The sequence below is a fragment of the Scylla paramamosain genome, chromosome 14, assembly GCF_035594125.1.
Source record: "Scylla paramamosain isolate STU-SP2022 chromosome 14, ASM3559412v1, whole genome shotgun sequence".
Taxonomy (NCBI): Eukaryota; Metazoa; Arthropoda; class Malacostraca; order Decapoda; family Portunidae; genus Scylla; species Scylla paramamosain.
The window spans coordinates 17,394,246-17,407,636 of NC_087164.1; the positions used below are offsets into that span (position 1 = coordinate 17,394,246).

Genomic DNA, 13,391 nt, shown 5'->3' on the forward strand with positions numbered 1-13,391 from the left:
ACCTAATTTGAACTTTCCTGGCCAATCTCCCCTGGTCAAACCTAACATGACAAAAGCCTCCCGAGGCTAAACCTAATTTGACTTTCCCTGGCCAATCTCCCCTGGTCAAACCTAACATGACTAAGCCTCCCGAGGCTAAACCTAATTTGACTTTCCCTGGCCAATCTCCCCTGGTCAAACCTAAAATGACAAAAAGCCTCCCCAGGCTAAACCTAATTTGACCTTTCCTGGCCAATCTCCCCTGGTCAAACCTAACATGACAAAACAACCTGGCCAAATCTCCCTTGGCCAAACCCAACATGACCAAGACTTCTATGGCCAAATCCTGTAGTGGCCATTCTCCCTCTAGCCACTTACTTGTTGGCGAACTTTACGGTGGCAAAACCCTTGCTGTCCAATTGATCCTTATAATAAAAGTAGCGGGATCCATCGCGGAAGAAATCTGGAAAGCAAGTCACCGCGGAAAATATGCACCGTCGCCCAAATGAAAATGGAGCCGAAGAAACCGCATTAGTACAGTAAAATGCAAACAATCACAGAAAAGAAAGCACGGCTCCGTTAAAGACTGAGCGGCAGAAAATATGAAAAAAAAAATAAAAAATCGTCGTATAAAAGAGAACATTTTCCAAGTAAAGAAAAAGAAAATAACGACGATGATGAAATATTACTGAAATTCGCTTATATCTCTATCTTCTTCTTATTCTTATTCTTATCATTATTACTATTATTTTTTAATGAATTGTGTTATTTTTATTACCTTCTTTATATATTTATTATTTAATCACTTTATTGCTGTGATCATCAATTATTGAGATTAAAAATAAGTTTGTGTGGGAGGACAGGAAAATAGCAGGAAAACTTTTTTTTACAGTACATAACTAATTAACAGGCCACAGTGAAAAGAAAAGGTAATTTCTGGAAGTCCACGCCATTGAATCATGCTTGATAATTATAATTGGTAGGGTTTATGTTTTCTCGGTCTCCATACGTAGCTTCAGTTGCCCAGAAGAGAGATGAGAGGATGGGAGGAAGGGATTGCTGGTGCGATTGACATAAGTTAAATAAGAATAAATTAATTAATTAAAATAACAAATAAATAAAAAAAAAACATTCGATTTAAGTAGAAAGGTGAACATCAGTTTTTTTTTTTGTTTTTTTTCGTCTTCTTCTGGGATGGATAGCTGTATATTGTGTGGTAAATGTACTTTTATTTTCACTTGATTTTGGTACTTTTGATATTTGTTATAGACCATTTCTACCGAATTGATGACGCCAAAACTTGAGTGCGTCTGGCAGGTCTTTAGCAGCAGCCAGTTTGTCTGGCATTGAGTATTCTACTGTAAGTAGGTTGCATATATTCATTATATCCTGAATTCATTTGGTACCGCCAACGTTAGTGGAGAAAGCGAATGAAAAGAGAAAGATTTAAGAAAAAAGGAATAATAAGAAAGGGACTTAAACGAGGTGTGATATTCTGAACGACCGAATGATGAATGGAGGAATATAAATTCATATAAAGTTCTGAGATTGGTTTAGAGACCATAAAAAAAAGGTACTGTTTGGTGTAACGAAGGATATGGGATGTTTTCTATTTTAGTCTACCTAGATATATGGCGTGCTTTCTATTGCTACGAAGTTCAAGAATAGACGGGTAGCTAAGGTATTTTCAAATATGTGTCCACGATTTTCCTGCAAGTGCCTTTCTACATACTCACAGTATATGACATCAAAAAAAACTATGCTTAAGGTAGAAGTTCTTTACGCCGATCCTCGCATGTTTTACAAAAGTGTTTTCACTTAATGCTAGACCGCTATTTTTTAGTCAATGTGAACTTCACTCGTTGTAAATTTACTATTTTTAGATCCATTCCTCAGCTATGAAAACTAACAATTTCCAAGGGAAACTTGCGTCATATTAAAGCAAAAATATCCTACCAAAGCCATGCATAAGTTTCTTATCTACGTAAAACTGGGCTTGGGCAGTCGCACCCTTATGTTAAACCTAATGAGGTGTTCTCGATGCAGATTGTAAGAAAATACTGTCATGATTCCTAGTTATCATAAAGATATTTCGTGAATTGTAGATATTGCATGATTTTTTTTTTTCCCTGAAACCAGACATGGAAAAGGCTAACATACCCGAAGTGATCGAACAATGAATTGCTGGTAGAATGTCCACCAAAACTAATAGATTTTCAGTTACAGTCACATTTTCCTGTCTCTATATAAATTATCTACTACCTCAAGCCAGAGAGAGAGAGAGAGAGAGAGAGAGAGACTGACTGACTGACGGGCCACACTCACTGACTCGTTATAGTGCACAAACCCGAGTGAAGTTCTGTTACGTCGAGATTACTAGTGTATCTTGGTTTATCGCTGTTTCCCTCACCCTTATCATTTTGTCACAAGGTAGTTTTTTTTTTTTTTATTACTGTTCAAACACGTATGAGTAACAAAAATCAAGAAATTCACTTACGGACAACTTTCAAAATATACCGCCCTTTTGAGAAATCAGACATGTCCACGGAAAAAAAAAAATCAAGGAAAAAAGAACACTGATGAGCTGGAACTGAGGATAAGATGGAAAATTTAACCTTTGAATTGTCATTCTGTGGCATCGTTTCACCGTTCGATTTCCTTTTAGAACCTGGAGAAATACAATGACGTCAGAGTTGTGAGAGTGACGTCATCGGGTGCTAACGTGGCTGCTGTTTACTTGTCTCGTGACGGGAAGAATGGTAAGTTTTTGCACAAATACCGTTGTTCCTAATCCCTCCACAGCAGTATTCCCAAGGCTGTGGTGTCCTCCCTAACCCACACCAGCACCAAGACTCCCTCAGACGCAGGGAGGCTCAGGTACCACAGTCAGTCCTAAAAAAAGTTCGTCATATTTTTCATGATTCCGTTGGTGTATGTTGCTCTGCTTACTTCCCGGTGTGCTTAGTGGGTTATGTACTACACACGGTTTATGTATTTATATGCCTGGATGTGAAATGTTAACCACCAGCTTGTTTGTGAGGCAGTGAGAAGGATCCTGCAACTCTCCAGAAGGATCCTTGCCACCAGACAGGTCCTGCTGCGGGGATTATTACATGGCTGGTTGAAATGAACAGTAGAGCCACGGGTGTACACAGAGAAGGCTTAATAATCAGTCCATCCATGTGTTAAGTGTTAATTCAGATGTAAACAAGTGGGTGTGGCATCTTGGTGGGTGTGATGTAATAGGACCTAGATTGCCACAGTACATCTGGATATTAACTACACATCTGTATGGGGAGTGATCTAGTTTCTGCATATCTTGTGTTTTGTCTTCTTATCAAAACAACCTAATTTTAGTTAATTGTCTTCATGAGTAAACATTAACAAGTTGGTTGGTGTTGATTTGTTCAAGGAGCTCATTGCATTCCTCTCACCTGTAACTATGAGTATAGGGCAGAACAGGAGTTAGACCCCAGAGGTCCAAGGCACTTTAAGCTTATAGAATCCTTTATATAGAAATTACGTCACTCAACACGAAAATACACATATCTAAAAATTAATGTTAAACCAAATATGTTCCAATATGTTTACAAGTTAACCCAGTCCTATATAATCAGTATTATTGACATAATATAATATAGACTTCATTTTATTGTGCAATATTTGTTTCCCCATAAATGGCTCCATATTATTGCACAATATCATTAGTTGAGTGAAGGATTTCAGAGAAACATCTTGACAGACTTACTGATGATGTTTCAAGTCTTTCGGTTTTTCATCCTCCTCTGTGCTTCTTGTGCTTGTAGACTGTGAACATGTTTCTTGATCTGCTTGAAACTGCATCTCATCAAAATACCACAGCATTGGTTGATAAAATCTCATCTGAACCTGTCCCAGATATCTGTGAACTTTTAATTTTTGCTGATTCCTTTTTAAAGTTTGTTCCAAGTGAATTTATATTCCATCTTACATCACCTTGTAATTTTGGGGGATTTTCCATTATACTTTTCAACAAGATCTCATATGTGCTGTCTTTCTTTTGTGTGTCACTGTATTCTTTACTTTCAACCTGCTACAGTACAATTGTATGATTTCCAGTAGGAGTTATCCTTGCCACACATGTTGATGGTATGAGGTCAGGAAGCAAGCACATTGACAGGGTATTGCATGATGTTACACTCACACTAACTACTCAATATAGTCATATTGTGCAATAAAATATCAAGCTCTTTTTTTATGTCTTTAATGTATTGTGTCATTTTTCAATAAAATCCCTTCGCCGTTAATGATGTTGTACAGTACAGAATATTACACAATAATATTGATCGTTTAGGGGCCATTTTAGACTCCAGCAAAAACACTAAGTAATGCAAAAGATCATATATGATTTTTACCATTGATAATCACATGTATGTAGACATATTGCTTAGTTTGGTCAAAATAATGATACCATATCATTCTAACCTCTAATGTGTATTCATTGAATACATGATTACTAATAAAAAATCCTATTCATGTATGCAACAGTATTGTGGTGTAACACCAGAACCGTTACTAACTTTGCTTGCAGCTAGGGCAGAATCTGAATTGGATGACCCCTTAATAGTTTTTCTGCCTAATCTTAACTTATAATTTCATCATTGTCAAATGGTTGATGCATTGACTAGTTATTGGTTCAGTTTCTGTTGGCTCAATGAACAGTTCATAGTCAATTATTTGAAATGCATGCTTTCAGTCATTTTCTGTTCAACTAATATTTTTTTCGGTGCATTTATTCTTAATTTAACAAGTATGGAATAGGAGTTCCAACGAGTTTGTTTCTGAAATTGCAGTTAGTAAATTGTTAGCTAACTTTCTCTAACATATTTCTTGTAGGGAAACACAAGACATCAAAAAAAACTATGCTTAAGGTAGAAGTTCTTTACGCCGATCCTCACATGTTTTACAAAAGTGTTTTCACTTAATGCTTGACCGCTATTTTTTAGTCAATGTGAACTTCACTCGTTGTAAATTTACTATTTTTAGATCCATTCCTCAGCTATGAAAACTAACAATTTCCAAGGGAAACTTGCATCGTATTAAAGCAAAAATTTGCTGAGCAAAAGACACAATGCTTTGCCTGAGCAAAGACACAATGCTTTATTTTCTGCCATTTAATCTTGCCAGCAAATTATCTGTTTATATTGGCTTACATTTCAAATTTATTCTAAGTGTACATAATCTATATTAGATTGGTATAAAAACTTTAAAAACTTGTTACCTGGAGATTGTGTCGTGAATGTCATTGCTTGCTCATGGGATACAGCAATATCATTATTGATTTCTATAGCTAAAGTTTATTTATAAATAGATGGTTTTATTTATTGCATTAAAAATCAAAGTAAATTTGCTTTCTGCCCTGAAAAGGGTTGTTTCTTTGATTTCCTGTGCTGCAGCCTCTATTTCTGCTAGACTGGCTGTAGTGGTGCTGCAACTTTTCTAGTTAATCCTTCAGATTGTTTGTTGGTCATTGTCTGTTCGATCATAGTTTTAATCCAATTAGCTTTATAAATTGCTTAACATTTTATTATCGATTTCATTGTATTGAAGTCACTGGGTCATGCCCAGCTCTGGAACATCATGGACGCAGAAATTTATCTGAAGGTGGGATAAATTCACGAGTGAATTCTTTTAGGGATCAAACCTATGTGATGACAATGATGCACTATTCACTATTGTACTCAGACTCCTTGGCTTAGCTCAGTCTTTGGTAGCTAAATGTGTTTCATGATAATCACTCTTCATCCATTTATACTGCTTTTTTTTTCTTAAGAGTATCAGTATCCACTGTATAATAGGGTATTGAAGTTGCTTTCTTTCACCATAGGGTCTTCATTAGTGTGTAATGACGACCCGACGAAGGCGTGCGGGGTCTGAGTCTTTTGTGGAGGAGCCATCAGCCCCTGGAGCACCAGTGTTTCTCAACCCACTCCAGCTCCAGCCAGACCCACAGTCTCAACACACTCTTTTTCCACAGGTTTGTAGGCATAATTTAAGACTTGTCTTTCTTTTCATACAACAGTTTCAATCGTTATAGGATTATCAGTTTTACTTATTTTCATTTTATTTATTATTATTTCTTATCATGTTTTTTTCATTATTTATTTATTTATTTATTTATTTATTTATTTATTTTTATTTGTTTATTTATTTTATTTTATTTTATTTATTTATTTTATTTTATTTATTTATTTATTTATTTATTTATTTATTTATTTATTTATTTTATTTATTTTTTTTTTTTTTCCTTAACATTGATCACAGGTGAAGGCATATAATCTAGATATCCTGAAGTATCTACCTGAAGTATCCAGACAGTTGCCCATGGACAACCATCTCTGTAGGATACTTTCCCTCCTACAACTGCCCCATAAGATAATTTCCCCATTGAAAAATGCTCCCTCCTGCATAACTACCCCATTTGGAATAATTGCCCCCATCCCCTTGATAAATGTCTTCCCCAGATGTCAGAGCCACTGATAACTAAACATGTATGGTAAGTGGGGCTGACAAATCTAATATAGGGAAGAAATCTATTGAGGGGCAATTATCCTATGGGAGTTGGTGCCAATTGTCTGAGGTCCAATTGTCCTACAACAACCCCCAACTTTCCCATTTTTCTGTAGATTTCTCTCTTCTTGGTATTGGACCATTGTAGTACAAATACATGATATGTAAGATTTGCATATTCATACTATCAGCATTCACATAATATGAATGTTGGGTTCACATTATGTACAACAGGTTTTGTTATTGAAGCATCTCTTAACCTGATCCTACATTTGGATGAATCAAAATTATAATTGATAAACCACTGTTGATACTTGAACAAATCTTCTTTCTTGTGGATCTAAACCTAATATATCTTTAGAAACTTTCGGAAATTTTCTCTGTGTAACCTCATTGCAAGCTTTTATTTTCCTAGGTGTTGTTTTATAGCCTTTGACCAATTTCCTTTTTATCGAGGTTAATCAAATATGACTGAATTAGAATTAAAGTTCTCTGATGAAGAAAGTGGTATTAAACTATTGTTCTACTTATAGATTGATCTTTGCTTAGAATAGATTAGATCAATTGTAAAAATTACATTGATGTAGGGTCTCTCTCTCTCTCTCTCTCTCTCTCTCTCTCTCTCTCTCTCTCTCTCTCTCTCTCTCTCTCTCTCTCTCTCTCTCTCTCTCTCTCTCTCTCTCTCTCTCTCTCTCTCTCTCTCTCTCTCTCTCTCTCTCTCTCTCTCTCTCTCTCTCTCTCTCTCTCTCTCTCTCTCTCTCTCTCTCTCTCTCTCTCTCTCTCTCTCTCTCTCTCTCTCTCTCTCTCTCTCCTTTCAAAATCTCAAACTATAAAACAAAATTTGGCCCACTTTGAAGAGAATTCATTACAAAACTCCAGGTTGTCATTGGTGGCAGCAACAACGGACCCGAGTGGGGGTCACAGTCAGCTGAGGCATACTACAAGAAAACTGATTCAGTTGACCCAAACTTTAGAGGGCAGACAGGAGAGGTACAGAACTCACAGATCAATCATTCTTGGTCTTCCCCTCAGCTGCAAGCATCCAATTTCCCACCTCAGAATTACACCCGTAAGTAGAATAGTTGTAGTCATAAGTACAGAAGTGTTATCTGTGGTTATGTTTGACCTGTGTGAAATTTACTGTTGTATGAAAGTATAACAAGTCATAAAACATTATTTCCAATGGTCATTTTCAAGTACCAGCAAGTTACATACAAATAAATATTTAAAAATCTCAAAGCTAGCTTATTACACTTTCTTGTCTGTTGTTGATATGCATACTTAGTATTAAGAACCAGATGCAAATGGTAGGCCTTAATGGGGATTCTATATGATAAGGGTAACAGTGTTTGTAATGCATCAGTCAGTAAAGGCCTAACAGGTGAAAAGTAAGGAAACAAACAGATAGTTGTTGCGGGTGGACATGGAATTCCCTGTACATGATACATATTCTTGCTGCTAATAAAGGAATATATAGAAAGTTATTCAATATATTGATAATCATCTTTAGTTAATTTATTACATGGTAAAAATGAATTTCAGATTGGTCGTCAGGAAACTTGTACCAGCCTTCTGTAGAGGAAAGTGAGATGGCAGCCCGTGACCGTACACAGGAGTTCAGCCGTATTGTGCGCTCCCAGCAGGGCAGCAGCTTCAATGGTTCTGTGCCTCACCGAGACAGCAAGAGGCCAAGAGATTTGCGACAGTATCAAGATTTTATGCAGAGATCTAGGTAAATGTGAAGGTTAACCAGTATCTTCATTATTCCACTGATAGATTCAGACTGCCTGTTTCTGTTTTCCTCCTTCCTATGCCCTGAACTGTTTTATAAGAGGATTATCAAGAGACTCACAGAACTGAATTGGCTGTTTTGTGACTTTCATTGACTTTATGGATGCAACAAGTTAGTAGACCTATCTCTCTCTCTCTCTCTCTCTCTCTCTCTCTCTCTCTCTCTCTCTCTCTCTCTCTCTCTCTCTCTCTCTCTCTCTCTCTCTCTCTCTCTCTCTCTCTCTCTCTCTCTCTCTCTCTCTCTCTCTCTCTCTCAGCCTCCTTGACAGACATAAAAGATAGTATGTGTTGGTATTTAGCTTAATCAAGGATGAAGCCTCCAGTGTCTGTGTCAAGTGTTAGACCCTGTAGTTTAGAAGGATGCATTGTCAGTGATGATAAAGGTGGTATATTTTAAATCTTGTTAGTACCTTTTGTGCAGTTGTTATCAGTTGTATTTTCTAATAAGTTGAGTCTGAAATTTATTAATGATGATTTGTTTTGTTTCAGATTAATAGGAAGAAATATATCTAGCACATATGCCAAGTTGGAAAAGTTAACTCATTGTAAGTAACCATTTTGTTTTTGTATAATGATTCCTGAAGTGTTAAGTTGTCAAAATTTTGTACAATATTGGAACTAGATACATAAGGATATCATATAACTCACATTCAGTATCATATCCATCCCTGTAGATATCAAATGTACACTTGTAAAGCTTGCTATAGGTATGCTTGTATTAGGAAAATAATTTATGCAAAGTTTATACAAAAAAGAATATATAAAAGCTGCCAGAAAAAAGAATTCAACTCCTCCCCCCACCATCTGATCTGAAGGAAAACAGCCCTGCATGTCTTTCCTGAGGTTAAGACAGCTTGCTAACATGTGTAAATTGGGCATCTCTAGCTTATTCACTTCATATTGTGTTTTTATTATGTGTATGTATTCTCATGAAGCATAACTATAGTTATTGATATTATTCCTTATGATATACACCATTCAAATTATGCAAAATTTTATTTACACCTACTGTTGATAAGCTTGATCTCACATATTATGAGGTTTAGGATATTTTATTAATTTCACTCTTTTAAAATGTCTTCCTTGAACATGCAGTGTAATATCAATATCATTATGTTGGTATCTGAGTGAAGTAATTTTATGTTGGTAAGAATAATAGCATTAGTTTCTATGTGTTGTTTAAGTAATAACTATATCCTTTCTTTAGTGGCCAAGAAACGGTCATTGTTTGACGACAGTCATGACTGTGAGATTCAAGAACTGACTGGCATCATCCGACATGACCTCTCCTCCCTAACCAAGCAGTTGGGTGATCTGCGCACTCGCTCCATGGCTGCCTCTCATGGGGGTAGTAGTGCTCACCAACAAAAGCACTCCTCCAACCTAGTGGGGACACTACAGACTAAGGTTGCATTCATTACACAAAAGTTCAAGGATGTTTTGGAAGTCCGAACTGAGGTGAGTTTACCAGTGTTTCCACATCATATCCCATGGTTCTCTCTCCATGTTCTGTGTTACTGTCAGTTAAGTAGCTAATGAGAAAGGAATTTTAAAAATTACGAAAGCAGAATAAAAGACATTAATGCAGGAAGTTGGAACACATTTTCCAGCAGTAACCTATTAAGGCTGTTACTACAGATAAAAATCTAAATATCATGAAAATTTCATGCTAGTAGAATGGAATTATTTTGAAAATAAAATTTTAGATTGAAACATGTATTGGTTTATATAGAAGAATCCTGGTTGTTTTAAAAGAAAGCATTTAAAAAAAATAAGATCTGAACATGTTATGCCTATCATTGGCATTGTCTCCATGATGTCCACTGATGTTTTCTCTCTGTGTTTTCTTCTCTGTGACACAAGATGTATCACTGTGACACTAGATGTAATATTGTATCACCTCAATATCTGTTATCTTGCTTTAAACTAGGGCATGACTACAACACACTTTAAATATTGAAATATTGGACAGTTGATCTGGAAGCTCAAATAAATCTGAGGTCTTGAAGAAAGGTACTGTGTTAGTCATCAAACCTGGGACCCAAACATAAAAGCCCTGCATGCTGCTGACAGAGCACTCCTCAGGCAGGATTGTTTGGCTTCTATGTTCAGGTCATTATGATATCTTGTCTGGATTACTTTCCTTTATAGAGAATTTCAGGCTGGTATTTAGATGGATAGAGACCTTTCACTTTACTATTTGTGATGGTTAATTGGTTTCTCCTCTCCTGAAACGTCTGTCATGGTGAAAGATAAACTGACCATTTTGTTAATTCTAAAACAAAATATAAATATGCAAATGAATTAGAAAGACAAATCATCATGATTTAATCCTTGAACATAGCAGTTTTACTTTTGTCATGTTTTGTTCTTGCAACATTGATAATTTTCATAGCAAAAAAAATGTTGATCACTCAATAAATGAGAGCTGATGGACCATTTGAGGTTGGAAGATTGCTACTATGGAGAAAAATGTCACACAAGAAAAGCTGTCTTCACTTGTTTAAAGAATATACCAGGTTACAAGCCAAGTTGTAAACATGTGAAATACTTTGAAAACTGTATTTTATAAACTCTTTTTGACCATTAACAGAACTTAAAGAAGCAGGCCGAGCGCCGTGACCACTTCACAGGTGGAGTGGTAAGTGGTGAGCTTCCTCCAGCAGCTATTGCAGGCCACCACCAGGGCTCAGTGTTGGTGGCAGATGAAGCAGCAGCAGTAGCTCATAACCCTGGCAGAGAACTAACCCGCACTGGAGGTGGGGAGGTAGCGATCAACTTTGACAGTGGCAATGCATACCAGCAGCAGTTGCAGTTAATGGAAGAACAGGACACCTACCTTCAGAGTCGAGCTGACACTATGCGTACCATAGAGTCAACAATTGTGGAATTGGGACAGATGTTCACCCAGCTGGCCACCATGGTTAAAGAACAAGAAGAATTGGTGCATAGGTAAGGAACTAATCTTTTTAATGGTTCATGAGTACCTCAGACGAACTTCATTGAGCTGACATTGGATAAAAGTGATGATTTGCTGCACTGCTTGATTTGGTAGAGCAACAGGCTGAGTGAATTCCAAAAAAAGAACAACACCTGAACAGACTTCATCCTTTGGAAAGACTATTAAACATCAAATTTGAAACTGTTCTTAAAAATGTTCATATTTTTACCAAATAAGCAAGAGGTAATAGAAATTTGTAGAGATAACAGTTATTGAGGTAATGGATGTCAGACTAAAACATTTACTGATATTTGACAAAAAATATATTAAGCTTGATTAAGTATGAATAGATTTTTAATCTATGATTGCATAGACTGACATTTAATTTTTACTAACTGAAATATGGCTCTTGTTTTTTGTTATTTTTGGATTGCTGATTTCAGAATATAATAAGAGGATACAATCTTTTGTGTTTAAGAAGTTAATCAGCTGTTGTGAATAATCATGCCATAGTTTGCACATCAGCATAGGTGTAATGATTTATTAATTGGAAAAAACTTAAGTTTCCAGAAACTACTGATTTTTATATGAACTAAAGGGGTTGTACTGTGTGCTACAAACTATTGTATCAAATATGTAAGAGCTAATAGCAGACTTAACAGATAGTTATATTGTATTAGAATTTATTACTGAAGTGCATATCAGTTAGCATGTTATATTCATGTATGTTCTTATCAGAGGAATGATACAAATTCTGCTGCTGCAGCAGTGTGGTAAATTGAAGTTAGATGTGTTAATTTATTCACAATGAATTGATATGGGTTTCAGTGGATTAATCAGCATACTTCAACTTTTCTGAATTTTCACAGAATTGATGCCAATGTGGATGATGCTGAGATGAATGTGGAAGCAGCCCATCATGAAATTCTCAAGTACTTTAAGTCAGTTTCATCTAACAGGATGCTAATGATCAAGGTGTTTGGTATAATGATTGTCTTCTTTGTAATTTTTGTTGTCTTTATGGCCTGAGGATTGTTATATTATATCCAGAATTATATTATTAAAATTTATCTTGCAATATTTATTCCTTTAATCTATATGTTGTTATTTTATCTGTCTGAAATATACTGTGATATTTCTTTTGGAGAATTCTTATAGTTTCATTTGGGTAATGAGTGAAACGTGGAGATGTGAGAAACTTCAAAATCTGTGGTGTTATTCCTTATGTAGTCAGGCATTGTTTTATATCACAGAAGATATCACTGGAGATGCATATTGTTACAGCCATGTAAAGTCAGATTCAACCTTTAATATGTATATTTAATCTTTACCACTCAGTTTTTTTTAAGTTATGTATGGTTATTGTATGAGTGTATGATTATTGTATATTTACTCTGTAGCTCATTCAATCATTTAGTTGTTAGGATTGTATAGGAATTATTTATATATATGAAAGCTTAAACAATAAAACACACTATTTTGTACTGTTTCAACATTTTCACAATATTTCTTCCATAGACACACCTTTAGTAAAAAAGTATTACGAGAAAAGTCCCTAGCCAGCCCTTTATAGATGAGAACCTCACTCTCAAATGGCATGTTTCTCTGCCATAACCATATACAGTTTGAAAGCTTACAGGCAGTTCCAGCCTTTACCTTATCTCTGTAGTTTAAAAGTGAAGTTGGATGGCATACGCTATTGTTGTTTGCAACCTCTCTCTGTCTCATTGGCCTTTGAGTGTGTGGTGGATAATATCCCTTACCCCAGGACACACAGCCATTATGACATTTGGGTTTCCAGTTTGCTTTCCCTAGGTTTTTCCAGGTACCCATTTATCAACCAGCCCATAGGAAGGATGAACAGATGGGTAAGCTCTGCATTAATTACCCCAACCTGGATCCAAACCAGGGCCTGTGGATTCATAGTCAGGCACACAAGTCATTGCACCATGGAGGCACATAATGCAGTGGCTAGCAGTGGTTCTAATCTATGATGATTTTAATTCAATTCATGCATGTTGGTCCTATATCCTTGTTTAAAGTATTCAGTTCCTAGCATTCTTTCCTTCTGTACTTTATCTTTTCTTTCCCACTTCATATTCTCAAGGAGAGAGGTAAGTCAGAGAAAGTG

At 36.0% G+C, this 13,391-nt stretch overlaps 1 protein-coding gene across 4 annotated transcripts; it reads left to right on the forward strand.

Moving 5' to 3' along the window:
* Nucleotides 1-2,631: 2,631 nt before the first annotated feature.
* On the forward strand, nucleotides 2,632-12,740 carry LOC135106957 (syntaxin-5-like). Of its 4 annotated transcripts, none has more exons than XM_064016432.1 (8): nucleotides 2,632-2,738; nucleotides 5,846-5,995; nucleotides 7,408-7,597; nucleotides 8,071-8,260; nucleotides 8,809-8,864; nucleotides 9,527-9,777; nucleotides 10,913-11,271; nucleotides 12,130-12,740. In XM_064016432.1, the coding sequence occupies exons 2-8, from the start codon at nucleotides 5,864-5,866 to the stop codon at nucleotides 12,287-12,289; spliced, it is 1,338 nt and encodes a 445-aa protein (XP_063872502.1). In that variant the 5' UTR covers nucleotides 2,632-2,738; nucleotides 5,846-5,863; the 3' UTR covers nucleotides 12,290-12,740. The 4 variants fall into 4 exon arrangements, with proteins under 4 accessions (XP_063872502.1, XP_063872504.1, XP_063872503.1 ...); XM_064016434.1 differs by having other exon boundaries at nucleotides 2,733-2,856; XM_064016433.1 differs by lacking the exon at nucleotides 2,632-2,738 and adding an exon at nucleotides 2,749-2,880.
* Nucleotides 12,741-13,391: the final 651 nt, after the last annotated feature.